This window comes from Abramis brama, assembly GCF_963993115.1.
Source record: "Abramis brama genome assembly, chromosome: 7".
NCBI lineage: Eukaryota > Metazoa > Chordata > Actinopteri > Cypriniformes > Leuciscidae > Abramis > Abramis brama.
In genome coordinates this window covers 29,102,881-29,127,467 of record NC_139969.1, presented here as the reverse complement: position 1 = coordinate 29,127,467, position 24,587 = coordinate 29,102,881, and the positions used below count along the sequence as shown (strand labels likewise).

The window sequence follows — 24,587 nt, the reverse complement described above, 5'->3', positions numbered from 1 at the left end:
GATCGCCATCTGCGTGACACTGGCTACACTGCACCCAGTGGTTGGTGTGTGTGTGTGTATTAACCAGCTGCTTGCTGTTAGTTAGGCTACATGCTGTCTTGAAGTCCAGTTGAGCTGTCACAACGCAAACCTGAAGATGGCTACAGCAAGAAACAGGGTTTTTGTTGTCGGGGTGGGAATGACAAAGGTAAACGCATCTGATTGGCCTTATATTAGCGATCTGTTATTGTCTGGTTTGCTTTTGTAATGCTGCTCTTACTGATTGATCATCATACTGTGGTGAAGTTACAGGCAAATCCTGTTGGAGTTTTATAAAAAAGTATAAAGTTATTTGATATCTTATGTTTTCGCCGAATATCATGTTTGATTAAACTATTACAGTTAGCATGGTGTTTGGTTAGTAGCTGTACAGTAACTAGCCTTATTGCTATTACATAGTGTGGAGGTTTAGTGCTCAAAATAAGTGTTTTATCTCCATTAAAAAAAAAGATTTAACGTTATGCAAAGTTTCTTATCAGAGATTCACTGTGCGCGTGTGTGACTCTGATCTTTGTTTGTTGAGTAACTGCAGCACTAAGTGTCCTTTAGACTTTCACAGAAACGCAAAGAGGATAATCTGTAAATATGACCCTGAAATATATGTGTCAAGGGTTACTGTGCAGAATGACAATGAACGTACTTTACGCAATCATGTGAAAGCTCTGTTCAACGTTACAAACGGTCGTTGTATCAAAGTAACATTGATAGAATAAATGATTATTATTATTGCGGCCCCTAGTGACGCGGAAGTATGAATTCAGTGGTGGTAGCCTACTTTTTTTTGTTGTTGCAACTTTTTCCATTTAATCAACCATAATTATTTGTATATCACATCCCTTCATAAATAAGTTTAATATAATAATAATAATAATAATAATATATAATACATTTTTAATAATAAGTAAGTATATAATACGTTTTATTAGGTTTGAATTGTCCCAATAATACAGAATATGCACTATTTAAATTCCAGGCAACTATTTAAACTACATGGCTTCAAAGTGTCATATTTCAAAGATACTTTTGTCCTGTTTTTCAGTTTGAAAAGCCGGGTGCGAGAGACATCGATTACCCAGATATGGCCAAAGAAGCAGGTGCAGTTGATGAAGCTCGTTGTACTGTAGAAATTTGAATGTTTTGTGTTCTTGAATCATTTCTGTTGTGGCACAGGGGAGAGAGCGCTGAAGGATGCTGGAATAAACTACACTGCCATCCAGCAAGCATGTGTAGGCTACGTGTACGGTATGTCATTTTTAAGTCAGTAATAGATATTGTATTTTTCTATAACGTCAACATGGTTTTAAAGGGGTAGTTCACCCAAAAAGGAAAATTCTGACATTAATTACTCACCCTCATGTTTTGTTCCAAACCTGTAAGACTTTCGTTCATTTTCGGAACACACAAGAATGAACATCATTGGTTCTTGATGAAGCTCAAACGTGTTGCGTAACACGAGAATGAACCTCATTGGTTCTTGCTGAAGCTCAAACTTGTTGCGTAACACGAGAATGAACCTCATTGGTTCTTTTTAAAAACATTTTTTTTATTATATTTATTGTAGCATTTTCCAATTTTCAGACAAATAGACAATACAATCACAGGACAGGACCAAACACAACTACACATCAAAAAAACCCTCCTTCAATTAGATTCAAGTTTGCAGATAACCACATCACCAGGCACAGGCAAGGAAGGTCAGAACAGATTTTTGCCTAGTGTGACATTATAGACCAGGTGAGATTGTACAACTGGACCACATGAGATATACATAGGTATCTTTACATTGAAGACAGAGGTCAACGGAAATGACAATAAAATCCTAATAAAAAAATAAATGAATAAAAATACATTTTAAATAGCTTCATCATTATTGATTTTTAACAAGTGATTGAAAAGAGGCCTCCAAGAGGCTTCAAATTTATCTATATTTCCAGAAATACTATATCTTTCCACATGCAGAGTGGAGGAAAGTTCTAACAACCAAATCTTGAATAGTGGCTTCGAATTTTTCTTCCACATGTAGAGTATACATTTTTTGGCAATCATCAAACCATACTGTATAGGCAATCGGGTGGCATTATTAAGGCGCAGCAAGGAGGCCGACCAGCCAAGAACGGCAGTCACGGGATCTATGGGAAGCTCACAAGCATAAGCTTCAGAAAGAAACTGAAAAACTTCTGACCAGAATTCACCCAGTTTTGGGCATGCCCAGAAAAGATGACCAAGAGAGCCCTCCGCAGATTCACACTTATTGCAGAGAGGGGAGATAGTAGGATAGAAAGAATTAAGTTTAACCCTTGAGTAATGTAATCTGTGTAACACCTTATACTGAATAAGTTGGTGCCTGGCATTAATAGAACAGGTGTATATTTTTAAGACATTTTTCCCAGTCCTCCTCAGAGAGCTGAACATCTAGTTCCTTTTAACCTCATTGGTTCTTGCGGAAGCTCAAATGTGCTGCTTAACACGAGAATTAACCTCATTGGTTCTTGATGAAGCTCAAACGTGCTGTGTAACACAAGAATGAACATCACTGGTTCTTGATGAAGCTCAAACGTGCTGCGTAACACGAGAATGAACCTCATTGGTTCTTGCTGAAACTCAAATGTGCTGCGTAACACGAGAATGAACCTTATTGGTTCTTGATGAAGCTCAAACGTGCTGCGTAACACAAGAATGAACATCACTGGTTCTTGCAGAAGCTCAAACGTTCTGCGTAACACAAGAATGAACCTCATTGGTTCTTGCAGAAACTCAAATGCGCTGCGTAACACGAGAATGAACCTCATTGGTTCTTGCAGAAACTCAAATGCGCTGTGTAACACGAGAATGAACCTCATTGGTTCTTGCAGAAACTCAAACGTGCTGCGTAACACAAGAATGAACCTCATTGGTTCTTGCAGAAACTCAAATGCGCTGCGTAACACGAGAATGAACCTCATTGGTTCTTGCATAAACTCAAACGTGCTGCGTAACACGAGAATGAACCTCATTGGTTCTTGCTGAAACTCAAATGTGCTGCGTAACACGAGAATGAACCTTATTGGTTCTTGATGAAGCACAAACGTTCTGCGTAACACGAGAATTAACCTTATTGGTTCTTGATGAAGCTCAAACGTGTTACGTAACATGAGAATGAACCTCACTGGTTCTTGCAAAAGCACAAACGTTCTGCGTAACACGAGAATGAACCTCATTGGCTCTTGTGGAAGCTCAAACGTGTTGCGTAACACAAGAATGAACCTCATTGGTTCTTGATGAAGCTCAAACGTGCTGCGTAAGACGAGAATTAACCTCATTGGTTCTTGCTGAAACTCAAATGTGTTGCGTAACACGAGAATGAACCTTATTGGTTCTTGATGAAGCACAAACGTTCTGCGTAACACGAGAATTAACCTTATTGGTTCTTGATGAAGCTCAAACGTGTTACGTAACATGAGAATGAACCTCACTGGTTCTTGCAAAAGCTCAAATGTGCTGCGTAACACGAGAATTAACCTTATTGGCTCTTGATGAAGCTCAAATGTGCTGCGTAACACGAGAATGAACCTCATTGGTTCTTGTGGAAGCTCAAACGTGTTGCGTAACACGAGAATGAACCTCATTGGTTCTTGTGGAAGCTCAAACGTGTTGCGTAACACAAGAATGAACCTCATTGGTTCTTGCAGAAGCTCAAACGTGCTGCGTAACACAAGAATGAACCTCATTGGTTCTTGCAGAAGCTCAAATGCGCTGCGTAACACGGGAATGAACCTCATTGGTTCTTGCAGAAGCTCAAACGTGCTGCGTAACACGAGAATGAACCTCATTGGTTCTTGCTGAAGCTCAAACGTGTTGCGTAACACGAGAACGAACCTCATTGGTTCTTGCAAAAGCTCAAATGCGCTGCGTAACACGAGAATGAACCTCATTGGTTCTTGCAGAAGCTCAAATGTGCTGCGTAACACGAGAATGAACCTCATTGGTTCTTGCAGAAGCTCAAACGTGTTGCGTAACACGAGAATTAACCTCATTGGTTCTTGCAGAAGCTCAAACGTGTTGCGTAACACGAGAATTAACCTCATTGGTTCTTGCAGAAGCTCAAACGTGCTGCGTAACACGAGAATTAACCTCATTGGTTCTTGCAGAAGCTCAAACGTGCTGCGTAACATGAGAATGAACCTCATTGGTTCTTGCAGAAGCTCAAATGCGCTGCGTAACACGAGAATGAACCTCATTGGTTCTTGCTGAAGCTCAAACGTGCTGCGTAACATGAGAATGAACATCATTGGTTCTTGCAGAAGCTCAAACGTGCTGCGTAACACGAGAATGAACCTCATTGGTTCTTGCAGAAGCTCAAATGCGCTGTGTAACACGAGAATGAACCTCATTGGTTCTTGCTGAAGCTCAAATGCGCTGTGTAACATGAGAATGAACCTCATTGGTTCTTGCAGAAGCTCAAATGCGCTGCGTAACACGAGAATGAACCTTATTGGTTCTTGCTGAAGCTCAAATGCGCTGTGTAACACGAGAATGAACCTCATTGGTTCTTGCTGAAGCTCAAATGCGGTACGTAACACGAGAATGAACCTCATTGGTTCTTGCAGAAAATCGAACGTGCTGCGTAACACGAGAATGAACCTCATTGGTTCTTGCTGAAGCTCAAACGTGCTGCGTAACACGAGAATGAACCTCATTGGTTCTTGCTGAAGCTCAAACGTGCTGCGTAACACGAGAATAAACCTCATTGGTTCTTGCTGAAGCTCAAATGCGCTGCGTAACACGAGAATGAACCTCATTGGTTCTTTCTGAAGCTCAAATGTGCTGCGTAACACGAGAATGAACCTCATTGGTTCTTGCTGAAGCTCAAATGCGCTGCGTAACACGAGAATGAACCTCATTGGTTCTTGCTGAAGCTCAAATGCGCTGCGTAACACGAGAATGAACCTCATTGGTTCTTGCTGAAGCTCAAACGTGCTGCGTAACACGAGAATGAACCTAAAAAAAAAAATAAAAAAAATAAAAAAACCTCACTGGATTGTGTTGTGTTGATGAATGTTTATATGTGAATAAAAGCTTAAATTAAATTGGTTCATCATATATACAGTGATCATGTCTTGGACTAAATTTGGACTAAAACGCTCAATTCATATGGATTAGTTTTATGATCTCTTTATGAATTTTTTTTAAGCGTCAAAGTGGTAGTTGTGTAGCTGTCAATGGAGGGACAGAAATCTCTCAGTTTTCATCAAAAAAGTCTTAATTTGTGTTCCGAAGATGAACGAAAGTCTTACGGGTTTGGAATGACATGAGGGTGAGTAAATAATGACAGAATTTTCATTTTTGGGTGAACTAACTTTTTAATGCCTTGCACGTTATCTGATATCAGTGTTGGATTAATGTGGGTTTTCTGTATTTCTCCAGGTGACTCGACATGTGGCCAAAGGGCTATTTATCACAGTCTGGGTCTGTCAGGGATCCCAATAATTAATGTCAACAATAACTGCTCGACCGGCTCCACAGCGCTGTTCATGGCCCGTCAGCTCATTCAGGGAGGTGAGATGTTCATCATAGCGCCTGCCTATACTGTACTATACTAAGAGTTCAATAATTACTTTTAATATGAAATTTCATGGTTGATAATGTCAATTTTGATACCACAACAAATGCTATGATAATAAACATACACTTATTTTTTTATAGTAATATTTTTGAATGTTTAGTTTTTTTTTGTTTTTTTTTTGGGTTTGGTGCTTTTGAAAAAGTCTTCAACTCAACAAAGCTGCATTTATTTGATGAAAAATACAGTGAAACTGTAATATTGTGAAATATTGTTACAATTTAAAATAACTGTTTCTATTTCAATAGACTTCCAGCCAAAAGTTTGGAACATTAAACATTTTTAAATGTTTTTGAAAGAAGTCTATTATGCTCATCAAGACTACATTTATCTGATCCACATAAAATCTTGCACTCAGGTTTGGCTGATTGTGTTCTTGCCCTGGGCTTTGAGAAGATGGAAAGAGGTTCACTATCCTCAAAGGTACAGTACAGCTCACAGCTCTTTTATAATAGCAGTGATGAAGCGTCCCATATCATCTCATGGGTTTGCAGTACATGGACAGAACCAACCCTATGGACAAGCACATGGAGGTGATGATCAACCGTTATGGGATGGCGGCAGCACCAGCTGCGCCTCAGATGTTCGGCAACGCTGGTAGAGAACACATGGAGAAGTACGGTAAGATGTGGGTGATATGTGGACTTTAGATTGATCCAAGAAACTGCAGTCTGGTTTGTAACAGAAGCTGTCTGTCATCTCTAGGCACAAAACCGGAGCATTTTGCTAAAATCGCTTGGAAGAACCACAAGCATTCAACCAATAATCCGTAAGATTTAACTACAGGTTGTTATAAAGAAAATACTATGCAATTATCCCAGATAACAAAAGACTTCTGTTCTCTTTCTTCTCCTCCGCGTTCACTCTCAGATACTCTCAGTTTCGGGATGAATATAGTCTGGAGCAGGTCATTAACTCCAGGAAGGTCTTTGAGTTCCTCACACTCTTGCAGTGTTGGTAAGTTGAGAGCCGTGGCGATTGAGGTTGTTGCTAAAGTTTGAATATCCACAGAAGCATGGCGATAATCAGTATTCAAGCTCAGTTAAGCTCAATAGACAACACTTGTAGCATGTTAGTGTTTACCACAAACATAATTTCTACTGTTCGTCTTTTTCTTCAATGAAAGTGAATCTAAAAGCTTTAAAATACATGCTGTTTCAACAGTATAGCCACAAGACACACGCAGTCTGTGTGTTTATTGGTGGTTTTTATTGAAGGTTTAAAGTTCCAGATTTAATTAGTTAGTTTGGTCTTTCCTACTGTTCAGTGACTGTCTATTCTTTGGCACATTGGAGATGTGGTGGCTATTAAAATTTAGTTAAAAGTTGATTTGCTTCTCCAATTGGTTGATCGGTTTTGCATCTGGCATTTTGACAACAAGCAAATGCTTTTTTAGAATACAATTTAAAATGTGCTTTTAAAATTCTATAGTAATGTACTATATTATTGTTGTACATTTGAAATTTTATTCTATTATTTTTTCAATTTATAATGATTTAATTGATTATTTTATCATTTTATTTATCTACATTTTAAAATATGAATTGAATAAAGTTTTGAATATATCTATTTTTTCCATTGAAAAATTATTAAATAATTATTAAATTGATAACTTATTCCTTATCCATTTCATTCAAGTGTCACTCCTCCATACAATTTTGCCTTTTTTTCTGTAGTAACCTACAGTATATAATACCACAGATGCTGTTGGTTGAGCTTAATATATGTACTGAACCCAGTTCAAACTAATTTTCCGTTTTATTTTTTTAAAAAGCTTGTAAATCCTTTCCACGGCAGTAATTATTCTGACTCATAAATGTTATTATTTTTATTTATTATGTAAAAAAAATATTTTTTTGGTATTACTACAATACAGTAACTTGTTATACAGTAAAATGTTTATATTGTCTCTTATTTCCCCGTAGCCCGACGTCAGATGGAGCAGGAGCTGCAGTGCTGGCCAGTGAGAAGTTTGTGAGGAGGAACGGATTGGAGAAAAAGGCTGTAGAGATCATAGCTCAGGAAATGATCACAGACCTCACCACTACCTTTGAGGAAAACAGCTGTATAAAAATGGTAATAGTAGCTGATACTGGCATCTTGTTGCGCAGCACTCAACCTCCAAAACAGAACTAAAGCTTCACTAATAAAAAAGTTTTTCCCTTAAAAGGATAGTCTACCCCGCAATGCAAATTTGGTCATCATTTATTCACCCTTATGTCAGTCCAAACCTGTATGACTTACTTTCTTCTATATAAAGAAGATATTTTGAAGAATGTTGGTAATGTTTAATGAATGTTTCGCTTTCTGTTGACATACATTATATGGACAAAAGAATACAATGTAAGTCAATGGGAACTGAAACTGTTTGGTTACCGACATTCTTAAAGATCTCCTTTTGTGTTCAGTACAAGAAATAAATTAATACAGGTTTGGAACAACATGAGGGTGAGTAAATGATGACAGGATTTTCATTTTAGGGTGAAATATCCCTTTAAAGTGCACAAATGTTCTAAAACAGTGAAATTAAAAGATCAAATTCAGTATCCACCTTATTGATGATGCACACTATATATAGGCGAGCAGAAAAGTGTTTTCTTTATAATGGTTTTCTATGTAAAAACAGCCAGGTGGGCGTTCCAATAAGGTTGTGACGTCTCATGAAAACATCTAGGTTACTAATGTAACCCCTGTTCCCTGAAGGAGGGAACGGAGACGCTACGTCAGAAGTAAACTGATGAATTGGGATCTCGCCTGAGAGCCCAATCACTTTTGAGTGATAACAAAACACGATCGCTGCAAACCAATTTTGGGGTTCAGCGCATTCGAATATGCGTTTCTGCGTAATCATATTGAGCGGAAGCTTGTGCAGTAACCTTTCTCCTTTCTTGGGTACGATGAAGAAAGGGCTGTAAAACCCTTACGTCGTGTTGACTGGAGGGACCGGCTCTCACTCTGCAATGTTCATTGACTTAATTTAAAGGTCCCCTATTATGCAAAATTCACTTTTGCATGCTGTTTGGACATAAATGTGTGTTGGCAGTGTGTGTACACAACCACCCAATAGTGATAAAAATCCACTCACTCCTTTTTTATTAATCCCCATAAATCATCAGCAGTGTCTCCCAACGACCTGTTTTCAGAATGCTGTTTTAGTGACGTCACTAAGCACAGGCCCCGCCCACGAGTGTTGACAGACACTGCCGCTTCAACATAGACCCGCCCTGATCGAGTTCACAGCCATAGATGAGAATGTCTCCCAAGCGTTGTAGGTGTTGTGTGGCTGGATGTATTAATCCACATAGCTCTCTCTATTTACTCCCGAAATCTGAGGCAGCCGCTGAAGACGAGGAGGAATTATTTTGTTTTTAAAGAAAATGCTCCCTCAACTCTACCGAAATTCGTTTATGTACTTGCGCACTTCTTATACTGTGTTTACTCAGCTCTTACGGTGATTTTCTGAAGTAAAACTGACGCTTCATCTTTTGTGTGATGTACAATAAACTTTATTCAGGGGTGCAAACACATGTATGGTCAAAAAAGAGAGAGGTAATCGAAGCCCTCGTCCCGCGGCAAATATCCAGATACTACATTGTCACCATCCCCAACCCACCCCTATATGCACATAGAGTCAAATGAAATTTAGAAAAACTATCTTGCACTTCTTCTTCTTGCTTTACTGCTACTTCCTGAAAACAATTTCACCTGATGATTTGAATAGCTCTTTTTGTAAAGAATTAATAATTCTAGGATGATTGGGGTAATTGTGTAGGGTAGGCCTAGTGCATCTGCATAGAAACTAATAAACAAAATACAAATATAAATACAATAAAACACAAATACACGAGAAATAAAGCAGTGCTTTATGTTTTTCAGGTAAATTAACTGTATTAAGTATTAATACAGTTTATCTTTTGACAAAACGTGATTTTTCTCTTTCTCTTTTGTTGTTTGATTAACTTTGGTGACAAAAACAGCTGCAGGTATATTGGGTGCTGTCCCTTTAAGACGAATGCACGTATCTAATACCGGTAATGACACGCATCCGTTTTATTTTGACTGCGTTTACGGGGAAACTCGTTGAGACGGACACTGGCTTATTTTTTCGTGCACATGTCTGTTCAAACACAAATAGATAAGAAATAAAAGGGAATTCGGTGTTCACGAACTTCACGTGCTGTCTGCGACTGCGTGGCTCTGTGCGCCGACAGACCATCTACATTTGGATGTTAAACTTAATATATATAGCCTGATACAGCAAAGACAACGTCGGCAGTATTGACGGCAAAATAGGCTACAGAATATTTCGTTCTGTAGGCCTATTGACGGGCAATATTTGAAAATCGATAATTAGGCTTATTTTTTAAATTACAATTATATATGCATTTGTCAAAACCGAGAGACTTTCAAGCATCAAAATGTAATTTATTAATATGTATTTGCGCCTTCTATTTTGTCTGAAAACTTCCAACACTCGTGCGTGTCGCGTGAAAAATAGGCGTCGGTTGCGGTTCTATTTCTAGCACACGGTTTCGGCGCGGCTCGAGAAGTGTGTGTGTCACGCAGGCATTGTGCTCTAACACAAGCTCTAACCAGTTAACATGAGAGCCGACATAAAAACGGACACTCCACGCCACGCAGAGAGAAATGTGATGCAGTGGCAGATCCAGAGTGAGACAGAAACACTAGTGGTTCACGCTTGCGCACATACTGCTTGTTTGGCGCGCAGTGTTCTGATTCGCTTATTTCCGATTTACTTGTTGGTGGACGCAATCCAGAATTACTGTTGGTTAAATTATAATCAGACCCTCTCAAACCACCCCCCCTCCCCCTCCTTAAAAAAAACTCTTTGGATCTGCACGATTCATACAAGTCACCCAAACTGACGTGAAAAAAGCGGGAGGCGCCGAAAAGCGCGCTGTTTGCACCCCTGTTTATTAAACTCAGTATATGTTTGATCATCATTCGGACCTGGTCCGAAACAGCAGACTTGTAGGCTATTAATAGTGGATACATACAAGCAAATGACAAATACGTTATAACCGTAATTAAACTACTAAACTATACCTGTTCCATCTCTATACAGCACTCTGACTCTGTAGGCATTATTGTCCGACTCCGGGTCGAAATGAACACCGTTACTGAGAGTTTCTGATATTATCATCATTCCGTAAGATGAAATTGTCCTGAGAGACTGAGCGCGAGCTCATGAAGCTCCGCCCCCTGGGCCGTGCAGCAGCAGCTTATTTGCATTTAAAGGGCACACACTAAAACAGCGCGTTTTTCTGAGCCCCAAAAAATTACAATTTAAACATACCGTAAAAAATGATCTGTTGGGTATTTTGAGCTAAAACTTCACATACACACTCTGGGGACATCAGAGACTTATTTTACATCTTGTGAAAAGGGGCATAATAGGGGACCTTTAAAGGCTCTCAGGCGAGATCCCAATTCGTCAGTTCATTTCTGACGTAACGTTGAACGTGAGACAACTATGAATTGTCTTATCTCTAATGTAATGTGTTTTATTTTTCCCTCTGTCCACTATAGGTTGGCTATGACATGACCCACCTTGCAGCTAAGAAGTGCTTTGAGACCTCCGGTCTGAAAGCTTCAGATGTCGATGTCATCGAGCTGCATGACTGCTTCTCTGCCAATGAGCTCATCACGTATGAAGCTCTGGGACTGTGTCCAGAGGGTGAGATGGACGGCTTCACAAGCACACTTTTCTTGCATCTATTTTTATAAACAGAAGTTTAGATTAGCAGCGTGTTGACGATATGATCTGTTTTCTGATTTGTAGGGAAAGCTGGTGAGCTTATTGATCGGGGTGATAATACATATGGTGGCAAGTGGGTGATAAACCCCAGTGGAGGACTCATCTCAAAAGGACACCCGCTTGGAGCTACAGGTATGGTTTACCTAAAACACCTGATGCCATTAAAGGAATAGTTCACACAAAAATGTACAATTAGACATCATTTTACTTACCATCATGTCACTCCAGATCTGTTTAAATTGGATTCTGCTGTGAAACACAAAGGAGAAGTTTAGCACCGTGTTCATGCTAGGGCTGCACAATTTATCAAATTTCTAATCGCGATTACGATTACGGATGCCATGATTACGTAATCATTCAAACTTGCGATTATAAAAAAAAAAGTCCACTTTCATTATTCTGCGTGCTTAAGAGGTGTGTTTGGAGCATGTTACGTTGTGAGAGGCGAATCACGACTACTTCAGAGATCCCAGCACAATAGGAACTACCAGTGACGTAAGCGTGTGCTGAAATAAAAAGTCTTTCCATATATTACCAAGTATTACCATATATTTTACTTGTTTATTTAATGTATGTTTACATAAATCTATCATGAAAACAAGTGTTTATTACAGACACTGTTTAAATGTTATATTTCAACAACAAATTGGAGTAGAAGCATAATTATATAATTAAAAAGTTGATATAAAAATGGCCTTGTGTGCGATTTAAATGTTTACAGCTTAGTTTTTATTTGAGTGGTGATTATTAAATAAATGTGATTTATTAATTGATAAAAAACAGTTATTGTCAGTTTTTGACTAACTAAAACACTTTCAATTTCGGTAAAACATGACTGTGGCATTCCACCAGTAGAGGGAGTCACGTCTCTTAACTAACTCTTAATCCTTTAAACCATCCAACCATACATACATGCACACATAGTGCCGGGGGGAAAGGTTAAACTCACCTGATTTCATCTTTGGTCCTACATATGTATCCTCTAAATCTTTTCATCATCTTTTTAGTGGTCTCCAATCAAGGGGTGGATCTACCGGGGATCACCCTAAGGAAAATAATTTCCACCCTAGAATTATCCCAGTACTAAATATAAATGAAAGCAGTGTTTCCTGTACTGATTTTCAGCAATGGCGCTTCAATGTGATGACATTAAAAAAGTAAGCAAAATAATGCCAATAATACATGTCTTTCTAAAGGTTGTCCTTGTGTGCTGAGCTTGATGAACAAATGACTCCTATGAACTAATTCTTGGTGACTCAAAAACACACAGCACAACAAGTGTAGCCCAATTCATGAACAAATTGGCTGTTTTTCCATTTGTTTCTGAATGGGAAAATTACTGCTTTCCAGCTAATTCAGAGGTCCTCTGAGAAAGATATGTCTGGGTTTGCGTATTGTTTGGTGAGCCAATTCTCCAACTGCCCGCTCCACTTTCATCATGTATAATAGACCATTTTGCCATCCGACGAAAAAATAAAATGAAATCAATAAGAAAATCCCAATCAACAGATGATTACTTTCTGGTAATGCAGCAGTTTAGCATATTCATGGAAACGAATGTGAATGTCAGGTCATAAATCCACAGGAACTATGCATGGACGTTTGCTTTTGTGTTGCCACCCCTCATAGTACTAATGCCACCCCCTTGCCACCCTATAAATAATTTTATAATAATTCCTAGATCCGCCCCATGTCCAGTTACAGTGATTTGACAGTTTTTCCTGATCCTCTTGACTCTCACCTTTTCAATGAGGAGTTGGGAGTCACAGGCTTGCACTGGCTGACTGAAAAGGTCTTATTCTAAGTCCCTTATCCTGTAGGGGATAATGAGCAAAAGTGCAAGCAGTTTAACCCATCAGGATAAAATGCTCAGCCTGAGCGTTAACTCACGAGTCAGGACCGATGGATTAAGGTGGGGTGTCATGTCATCGGCCGTCCAGCGCTGCAGGGGGTCTTGACCTAACTTGACAGTGTGAGATCATAGAGTTTAGAAGGTATCCATCATCATTATTATTAAACATTATCTACTTCCAAACTACACTGCAATCCACAGAGAAAGACATTGTTATTACGTTAAGCTTTTTGACTTCTTAGTTAAAGTGTCCCTATTATTTTCCTAATTTTGTTTTGGAGGTCTCCTATAATTGGTTTACATGCGTCCTCATTTCTCAAAGAGTCTGAAATGGTGCTTTCGAAGATTCAGTCTCTATAAACCCCTCCTAACCGAGAGCTTACTCTACTCTGATTGGTCTGCTCGCCCTGTCTGTTGTGATTGGTCTACTCCTTACAGCGCGTGTCTGAAATTAAATGGCCATTATCTTAATTTTAGCTATGGAGCTTCCTCGGAGCTTGGAAATACAGTGATATGAACAGTAACGATGGCGTCGGTTTTACCGTATCAATTTGAGCCGAGTTCTCATCCTTTGGAAATGCATGCAAAATTGATTTGCTTTCGCAGCATGACGATAACACGAACTAAACTTTTCCACGCCTGAAGCCCAATTTATACTTCTGCGTCGAACTCACGCCGTAGCTACGCCGTAGGCTGTGTGTAGCGTGCATACCCTTCGGCGTACCCTGACGTGCACCTCTCCAAAAATGTAACAACGCGTCAACTCTACGCGGACGCAAGCGCTGTGATTGGTCTGCTAGGACCGCTCCCTCGGGTTTCACATGCTCCCTCTGCGCGCATCAACGCGGACAACGACGCAGAAGTATAAATGAAAACCAACGCATTGCCTACAGCGTAGAGGCTCCGGCGTAGGTCCGACGCAGAAGTATAAATCAGCCTTTAGTGTAACCGGTCCTACTCTGCCCGCTCCGAGCGGGATTTGAACCGGGGTATCCTGCGTGGGCGCTAACAAGGACGCTAAAGACCACAGCGCCTCTTGGTCCTCACTGCAGAACATGAAATCCAGGGGGAGGAGTTGGATCTGGATTTCGTGTTCTCCCACCTTACATATACCTAAACCTACCCATCTCCACCCCCTGATCCCTAAACCCACCCATCTCCACCCCCTGATCCCTAAACCCACCCCTAAACCTACCCATCTCCACCCCCTGATCCCTAAACCCACCCATCTCCACCCCCTGATCCCTAAACCCACCCCTAAACCTACCCATCTCCACCCCTTAGATCTGGATCCAACTCCGCCCCCTGGATCTCGTGTACTGCAGTGAGGTGCTACTGCCTCTTGAGGCCAGGGGTGTGAAGCTTGGTTTATAATCGGCGCGTCCGCACGAGCGAGAAGGTGCACGGCATTTTTTTGCAACTTTACGCGCGGCTCCGCTTCTGAAGATGCACGACTTCAAGGCGAACCTAGCCGTGCATGTACGTCTCATCACACCGGCACCCCGTTTGCGCTAAATTAGTTGCTTACGTTGAGCCTACACTAGCAGAAATAAGCCCTTTTAATGACAATAATGGTCCATGTTTAATAAAAATGTTCACGAAACAAAATAAAAATGTTAAGTGAAATATTTAAGAGTTCGTTAATTTACTTGTATACATGTTCTCATAGCCATATATTTTGTTCTAATGCCACAAGTAGTAATCTCAAAGTTTACTGGGTTTTTTGGGGAGGAGCGTGCGCAGTCAGCGGAGTCAGGCGAAAGTATGAACAATGCTTGAGGTGCACAGCTCTTACTGGCTTACGTCCGTTACATCAGCCACAACTTCAGTGTTTGGGGGCGGGACAAAGTAGACGTTGTTCGCAGGCAGCCAATGAAGACCATAGACCGGAACACACTGGAATTGCTGACGACTCGTTTCAGGCAGTTCAGAATCGATTCTTTCTTTTAGGAGACAATAACTTTATTTGTAATGCACTTTGAGCTTTGCAGACCTTTTACATTCTCAAAAAGTTGCATTATACACGTGAAAGGTAATATTCAAAAAAGCATAATAGGGGCACTTTAAAGTAATTATTTAACATAAAAATGCGTGATTTTAGTTTATATAAAAAAAAAAAGATAAAAGTTATTAACTGGTTAAAAAACATTTTCACTCTGCAACAATAGACCTTAGTCAGGGTAGCGGCGTTTTTTAATTTTATCAGGAATGAAAACGAGATGGTGAGAGAAAGAAATAGTGTTTTCAATTGAATGTATTGTTTGTAACAAAATGCCAATTGTTCATCTTTAATCTCAGTAGACAAAAACTTAAATGACATGTGATCTAGGACCTTGCATGCCATTATAAAAACATCTCTCCCTCAGCGGTTTGAAATCCAGTATGGTGTCACCCCAACCAAGATCAGTGCAAACATTTCTATAACCTTTTTTATATATTGCATTCTCCAAATATATATTTTACAGTTTTTGTACAAGAAGCTGTATGCCGATGACAAATCTTCAGAGGGTTTTCATTTAAACGTATTTATTATTTTTATTTATTCGATTTTATTAAATGAAATTTTGGTCAAAGACCTTCAGGACAGTTCCTGGTCCACTTTATTCCATTTTTGCAGTGTTTTTATTTATTGAATTATTAGAGGACAGAAAATCAACAGGTCACAGAATAAAGGAGCAATGAAGGCAAGTTGGCTGTGACATACAGAGCGAGTGTGCGGTGGATGAACTCTGGCCTGTTTTCACGGCTCAGGTCTGGCTCAGTGTGCAGAGCTGTGCTGGCAGCTGAGGGGGGAGGCGGGGCCTCGGCAGGTCCCGGGGGCAAAGGTCGCCCTGCAGCACAACATCGGTCTTGGTGGAGCAGTGGTGGTCACTCTCTACAGGATGGGCTTCCCTCAAGAAACAAGGTATGTTTAAACACGTCTTTTAACAAGCATTGAGTATCTGGCCCAGATATAGCCAGCTCGCCCATATGATCTATATATTCATAATTCTGTTTTTCTAATTACTTTCCAAAATCCCAAATTATATTTGTATTTATAGACCACTATTTAAAAATGTTGGGTTTGATAAGATTTTTAAATGTTTTTAAAGGCTGCATTTATTGTATGAAAAATACAGTAAAACTGTTATATCGTCAAATATTATTACAATTAAAAAGAATTGTTTTCGATTTTATTTTATTTTAAAACATAATTTATTCCTGTGATGAAAAAGCTGAATTTTCAGCAGCCGTTACTCCAGTCTTCAGTGTCTTCACTTCAATATGCTCATTTTTATTATTAATGTTGAAATCTGTTCAAGCATGATATATTTGTTTTCAGAATACTTTGATGAGTAGAAAGTTAAAAAACAGCATTTATTTGAAACATAAATATTTTGTAAAATCTTAAATGTCTTTACTGTCACTTTTGATCAATTTAATGCATCCTTGCTGAATAAAAGTATTAATTTCTTTTTTTTCTTTTTTTTTTAACAGTCTTTAACCCATGGTAGTGTACATTTTATTTAGGATTACATTTATTCATTTTAATATGTATATATCTTTGGTTTCCTTGCAAAATATCAGTGTTTGTTGAAGTTTATCCATTATCATGTATTCATGGCCTTTAGTTATATAGGAACATTTACAGCAAAAAAAAATCAACAGTTCAATTAGCTTTTGAAGGTCTAGGCTTGTACGATTCAGCTCTATTACATGTTTGTTTAAGCATACAGAAGGTGTGTACAAAATCCAAGGTACAAAAGACTGTATTTCTCCTACACAAGTACATATGAGTCTATATGAGTATTTATGTGAAGTTTTCAGTTATTAGAGTAGCTATTCAATAAGTGATTTTCTTTTCTCTCCATGTAATATTGTCAAATATCACACTTTGTTAAATGCTGTAGTTCTTTTATATACATTATAACTAGACTTTTGGACTTGGTGCACACCATATATGAGCGGTGGTGACCTTGCGATCTATACTTTCCCAGCTCTCGGATCGCTGCAGTTCCCACCAGCGCGTCCAGTGACCTCGAAGGCTTCAAAGCTCACACCGTCTTTAAGGAGATCGAGAAGAAGCTACACGAGGTAATTCATCAGGAATGAAGATCTCACCAATTATACCATGCAAATAAGACTTTTAAATTAAATTGTTAAATAATTTGTACCAGTGTAAGATTAAAAATGACTTCACTTACAGTGTTACTGTACTATCTTTAATCTTACACTGGTGCAAATTATTTCTACAACAATTGAACAATTTGAGCTGTGATTTAGACATCCTCCAGGAATATCATTTTTTCCAGTAAAAGAGCCACAAGGCATTGTCATTTTATTTTGTCAAGAATATTTATATCGCAATTTCAGTTATTTTTGTGACATTGTTGTTTAGCTTGATTCATGAGTTGTTTGTTAACAGCCAATTTCTGACATTATTTTCTCACTATTAAAGCAAATTTAAAACAATCTGAATTTGCTACAGAATTACTAAATGATGTCATTATTTTTAACAGGAGGGCGAGGCGTTTGTAAAGAAAATTGGAGCTGTTTTTGCCTTCAAAGTGAAGGATGGTCCAGGTGGAAGTGAAGCATTATGGGTTGTGGACGTAAAAAATGGCAAAGGCTCGGTGACCAACGATGCAGGTGTGTTCAGATTTTTTGTCCCACCTCATTGTGTATTGCTGTACTATCAGAAAATGCATTTTATATGAAAAACCTACATAGTGAAAGCATATTATTTCAAATTTCTATAAAAACAAACTTTAAAAGTTTAGGGTCAGGAAGATGTTTTATTTATGTATTTAGCAATGATGAATTAAATTGATCACAAGTGAGTTAAGGCATTTATAATTTTACAAAAGATTTCTTTATAAAAAATAAATGCTGTTCTTTTCGACTTTCCAATTATCAAAGGTACATATTGTATATATTAAATGGGCTAGACATCTTAGTTGGGACATGCAAATTCTAATAAAATTTTTTTTTTTTTTTGTAAATAGTCTTTTTCTTTACACACCAAGCAGTCATTTGATAGACTGAGCTCTATTTTTCCAAACAGTCTGATTTACTTTCCACACAGGTAAGACGGCTGACTGCACCATCTCTATGGCCGACTCAGATCTGCTTGATTTGATGACGGGGCGAATGAATCCACAAACGGTACGTTTTAATGATGTTTTATTCTTAGTGGTCTGTTTAAATCTTGCGCTTTTTTTTCATTAAGAAAAGAACATTGAATCTGTTCTGATAAGCTGCTGTGTGGTCAGTTGGTCAGTGTAGTTTAAGGGCTGAACAAGGTTTGTGAGCGTCTTGGGACAGAGCCAGCGTTTCCTGGATTAGTCCCTGTTAAACCTTGTTCCATGACCCACAGACACACTGACCATTCGTCTGGCCCGCTAATTTAGCCTTCTCAATGCATACGGCCAACACAACATTTATAATCTGTTACATCAATATTGACAATGTACGTCTAAATAATCTGACTTATGTCTAAATGATCTGTTTTTATGCCTAGTGGATGATAAAAGAGCCAAATAAATCCCATAGACCGGATGAACCCGAACCATATCTAGAGATCAGAACGCCATATCTTGGGGGTGTTTTTTTTCCTTCATTCAATTAGATTCCGATTCAATTTTATTCCGATTCATTTGGTTATAATGTCCATTTTGCTTCAATTTGAAAGATATTCTCTGTCAACTAATGCTGTAAATTATAGTTAAACCTTGGAACATTTTGAAAATATTTTTTTTTATAACAATTTGTTCGTGAATCATACTACTTCGATTGCGCTATAAGTTTTTGATTCATTAAAAGAACCGGTTCATAAGAGTCATTTGTTCGTGATTTTGGCTACACTGATTGCGCTATATGTTTTTGATTCCTTAAAAGAACCGGTTCATAAGAGTCATTTGTTCATGAATCAGGCTACTCAATGTATGTTTTTGATTTGTTAAAAATAACTGATTTAATAGAGTCATTTCACTGTAAATCAGACCACACTGATCACCTTTTTTTTTTTTGATTTGTTAAAAAGAACGAGTCATTTGTTCGTGAATCGGATTGCGCTGTATGTTTTTGTATGCAGCCCAAAAGATATTTGTATTTTATTTTCTTGCCAATATTTTTGCGGTGTGCTTTTTTTTTTTTTTTTTAGCTTATGTTCAATTTGGCCTGCAAACTTAAAATATGACTTAAAATTTGGCTGTGGGGTTGTAAATTCAGCATCCACTGCTATCCAGATATCCTTCAAATGATCATGAATAAAGAGAAGTTCTAGAAATCTAGTTTTAAAACCTTTCCAATGTTCATTTTTAATCAAAAGTTGTGTCTTTGCACCATAATGTAGCCTTTCTGATTAGTCTGATGTCAGAGATGACCTTTAACCTGTAATGTGCAGTCCATAAAAGTTAAGTAATCTCTATGGAAAAAGATTAACATTGGAGTCACTTTGACTTTGAATTGACCTGGCTTTAGCTATCATGACATGCATACAGTATTATGTTGCAGATTTATTAAAAAAATGTCCTGTTGCGTGTCCAAACATCTCTTTTGACATAATCATACACCAAATACACAAAGCCTCCTTACACAAAATGTTGACACTGGAAATCTTTTACTCAATTCCAAATTAGGCTAATGCCGTCTAATGTTTCCTCCGCATGGAAAATAGATAAGTCCTTTGAAATGTTTGCACCCTGTGATTCACACCCATCTGTGTTGACTCTTATCATGTCTGTCCATCTGTGGAACTGCATCAGGCATCAGATTGTTGGACAGAAGCTTCATCTAAAAATTAGCCACTCTTTTTACGGTAATCCTCCATAAAGGGAATCGTTTTCAGTTTAATCCGAAATAGAAAAGCTGAACCATTTAGAGCTCAAATCCATCATGCTCATCATGACATGGAGAAATGGTCAAATGTAGAAAAAGTCAGATTAAACATTGGGGGAGCAGTGATAAAATAAACGTATTTTTATTTTTATCCTTCATTTTTGTTATAATGAGAATAATTTTAAATAATATATTAAAATAAAATATTTTATATTTATATAAAGTGTATATAAATGAAACATTGGAAAGTGTTTCTGTTTTTTTAAATGTCTATAGTTTTGATTTTATTTAAATTTTAGTTTTAGTTGACAACTGAAAATGGCAGATGTTGCACTGAGCACTAGCTGACTAACCATGGCTCTGTTCACATCTGGTATTAAAGGATTAGTTCCCCCCAAAATGAAAATTTCCTAATAATTTACTCACCCCAATGCCATCCAAGATATCCATGTCTTTCTTTCCTCAGTGGGAGAGAAATCATGTTTTTTGAGGAAAACATTTCTGGATTTTTCGTCTAACAATGGACTTCATTGGTTACCATCGTTTTTAAGTCCAAATCAATGCAATTTCAAAAGTCTTTGAAGTGTTTAAACGGGCTGTACACGATCACAGCTGAAGAAGAGGTTGTTATCTAGCGAAACGATAGGTAATTTTAAAAAAAAGAAGTATAATTTATAGACTTTTTACCTTCAATAGTTCGGATTGAGCTGATCAACAAACGGACAGGGAACTACGTCATCACGTTGAAAGGTCACGCCGGCGCCGGCAATACTATTTGAACCACTATTCATATTCATCAGAATGTTATTCATATACTATTCATATTCATATTCACTGAATACTATTACTATATATATAATAGCAAACAATACTATTTGAACTATCCTCCTACGTACGGTTGCATTGTAAACAGTGGGGCGGTACTTCTGCCGGCGCCGGCGTGACCTTTCAACGTGATGACGTAGTTCTCTCTTCCCCCCATCGGATCACAAGTGTACGACAGGTGTAAACAAGGTCTAAAACGTTTTGAGCTTGTCCACTTTTGACCACTAGCAGAGGTAGTTGAAAACACATTCGACCCGATTGCTTTCACAGTGTTGGTTGAATGTGTTTGAACAGACCAAAAGACCATCTACTTTCCGTCTACTGACTTATTGTGTAACCATTATGGGAAACGCACCAAACAGACGGGATATAAAATTTGTCGGCTGAAGACACCAAGTTTGGTTTGAAGATGAAAAACGTACCAAGCACAATGTTCTCTCACTATTCCTGATTTCTAACACACACTCCGTATGTTTTTACATTGTCTCCGTTCGCGTTCATTCGTCCATTAGATCAGGAGATCTGAAGAAAAAAACACATTTACACACCCATACCAACCCACAACTTATTCTCCTAACCCGAACCCTAGCAGTCTAATACTCTAATGAGAGTCAGTTGACATGTAGTTGCAAAGTTACTTAAAGTTTGTAGAGTGTCTAAAGTGGACAATCGAAATTAAGTGTAACCTTGTATTTTAATTTAACGTTTATTTCATGTAACAAAAATGTTTTGGTTGTTATGGTTTTAAAGGTCCCGTTCTTCGTGATCCCATGTTTCAAACTTTAGTTAGTGTGTAATGTTGTTGTTAGAGTATAAATAATATCTGTAAAATTATAAAGCTCAAAGTTCAATGCCAAGCGAGATATTTTATTTAACAGAATTCGCCTACATCGAACGGCTCGTTTGGACTACATCCCTCTACTTCCTTCTTTAATGACGTCAGTAGGACAATTATTTGACTAACCTCCGCCCACAGGAATGCTCCCTCAACTCTACCGAAATTCGTTTATGTACTTGCGCACTTCTTATAACTTACTGTGTTTACTCAGCTCTTACGGTGATTTTCTGAAGTAAAACTGACGCTTCATCTTTTGTGTGATGTACAATAAACTTTATTAAACTCATCAGTGTTTGATCATCATTCAGACAGCAGACGTGTAGGCTATTAATAATGGATACATACAAGCAGATGACAAATACGTTATAATAACCGTAATTAAACTACTAAACTATACCTGTTCCATCTCTATACAGCACTCTGACTCTGTAGGCATTATTGTCCGACTCGAAATGAACACCGTTACTGAGAGTTTCTGATATTATCATCATTCCGTGAGATGAAATTGTCCTGATAGACTGAGCGCGAGCTCGTGAAGCTCCGCCCCCTGGGCCGTCCAGCAGCAGCTTATTTGCATTTAAAGGGCACACACTAAAACAGCACGTTTTTCTGAGCCCCAACAAATGACAATTTAAACATGCTGTAAAAAATGATCTGTTGGGTATTTTGAGCTGAAACTTCACATACACACTCTGGGGACATCAGAGACTTATTTTACATCTTGTGAAAAGGGGCATAATACGGGACCTTTAATAACCCTTATTTGTAAAGCCCTAATTTGTTAATCTTGTACTCTTTATTTAAAGGCATTTTTCCAAGGAAAACTAAAGATAACTGGAAATATGGGAATGGCCATGAAACTTCAAAACCTTCAGCTGACACCTGGAAAAGCCAAACTGTGAAATCACGTCTCTTGAACAGGAAAGTGGCACAAATTCATCCAAATGTGTGGAGAGGTGCTAGAATAGTTAATTTCTAAAAAATAATGTTTGCTAAAATTGTTTTTTTGTGTAATGTTCCACTATAACAATGAGTCTGTTGGTCATTGCATAAATGTAACTGCAATAAAGCATACTGTATGTTAGTAACATTCAAGCAAAGCATGTCAAAAATGATCCTGTACAACAAGTAAAGCTTATTTGGATGAAGACTGATAATGTTGCTTTTGTAAAATCATAATAAAATTTGGCAACCACAAGAGTGATAAAAGTACAACTCAGGTAGAACTAACAAAAACTATTTGAATCTTGCAGATTTACCTCTTTCCCCCCTGAATTTTATAGTATCGCTTGCATTATAATGTGCATCTAATTGACTAATATCAGTTTAATAGGTGGAATTCTGCAAAGACTTATTTGGGACCTTCATATCTACTTTTTAGTGTCAATTCAGTTAAAATACAAGTAGAGAGTAACAGACCTTGATTCTTAAAAGGTATATTGGGTATACTATACATTTTAAAGCATTTTGTATAATTGTATATTAATCAAGTTTGTAAAAAGACACATTTCTAATAAATATTCAATTTACTTTAAAACATGCTGTCATTTTATTATGTTTATAATATACAAAAATGTAATCCAATACAGGTCCATCCATTGACCATCTATCGCTGCGTTGATCGAGTAATAGCTTTTCACTGTCACTTGCCACAACTAAAACGTGGCCAATTTCATTCATCCAGGTCATTCTTGGATGGCAAGCAGTGTTCATTTGCTTACAAGTGCACTTTATTTCCCGTAAGTTGAAGAAGATTCATTACTCACCTGCTGAACTTTCTTCTCAGAGCAGTTTGACCTACAACTGCTTGCCTAAAACTTTGACCCCCTTATGGATTCATCCTTCAAATCTGCAAATGGCATGAGATGTGGGCTATTACAGTCTTGACTGCATCAACTCTACCCTCCGTTCTCAAAGAAACGCTCATTAGCAAACTGCACTGACCATACACAACATAACCACCATTTGTTTAGAAGGAACAATAGGTGTTGTTTCCCTTTTCCTCTGGTTTTGTCACTTCTTCACCCATGACTTTGAAGATGTAATTGCAAATTTGTTCATTTCAAAGTATGTGAATGGTAATATGTCTACTATTCTGTTCTTTCCTGTTCTTAAACCCAAGTAAAGCGGATTAGTTAAGCTCATCAGTAATTCGAACACAGTCTGAGTCTCCGAGCATGAAAATCTCCATGTTTTTTTTACAGATTACCCATTACCCAGTTTGTGAGTCCTGCAATGTAACGGCCCAATGGCAGCTCTGTTTCCTGCAGGGTTTCAGCTCGTCCATGTGGCCACACAAACCTCTTTCCCTCCACCTTCTGCTCATCTCTGCAATCGTTCCTCATTACACATCCACATGCTGCTGTTCTGCTCTACTATCTGGATCTTACAACCAGTTAAACAACCAGTGATTGACTGGTTGTAGATCATTTTCTCCTGTTGGGCTACTGGCTACTACTTTCTATTCTGAACAATTTTCATGCAGGAAAGTATTGGTGAATTTTAGTTACTTTTATACTCCATTTCCTAAAATTTAACCCACTGGATATGTGCATCTACATAAACGTCTCGTCTTTGAACACTGTGGAATGAGAAGACATGCATTGCTTTCATCAGGCGTACCAAGTGAGTCATGATTTTATGGAATTGCATTTAAATCACAATTAATACATTTGACATTATTCATACAAAGAATCCATACAAGTTCTGTAAGGCTTTGGGAATGTGTGGCATGTACGTGTCAGTCCATAAATCCCACTTCTGACAAATTTCAGAGAGGTTTGCAAAGGAAGTCCTTCCCGCTTGTTCCTCTCTTGGTTTCATTTTAGTAGCGATT

The 24,587-nt window shown here is 38.1% G+C and overlaps 2 protein-coding genes across 2 annotated transcripts; one reads left to right on the top strand and one right to left on the bottom strand.

Moving 5' to 3' along the window:
• Positions 1–13: 13 nt before the first annotated feature.
• On the top strand, positions 14–23,288 carry scp2a (sterol carrier protein 2a). The gene is made up of 16 exons (XM_084119680.1): positions 14–187; positions 1,079–1,133; positions 1,210–1,281; positions 5,443–5,574; positions 5,997–6,061; positions 6,133–6,259; positions 6,344–6,407; positions 6,509–6,595; positions 7,564–7,714; positions 11,189–11,336; positions 11,442–11,549; positions 16,021–16,174; positions 17,247–17,343; positions 17,769–17,898; positions 18,335–18,414; positions 22,558–23,288. The coding sequence occupies exons 1-16, from the start codon at positions 137–139 to the stop codon at positions 22,651–22,653; spliced, it is 1,617 nt and encodes a 538-aa protein (XP_083975806.1). The 5' UTR covers positions 14–136; the 3' UTR covers positions 22,654–23,288.
• Positions 2,311–4,961, bottom strand: LOC311086999 (uncharacterized protein). The gene is made up of 2 exons (XM_084120256.1): positions 4,150–4,961; positions 2,311–4,047 (listed from the first exon to the last, which is right to left on the bottom strand). The coding sequence occupies exons 1-2, from the start codon at positions 4,917–4,919 to the stop codon at positions 2,436–2,438; spliced, it is 2,382 nt and encodes a 793-aa protein (XP_083976382.1). The 5' UTR covers positions 4,920–4,961; the 3' UTR covers positions 2,311–2,435.
• Positions 23,289–24,587: the final 1,299 nt, after the last annotated feature.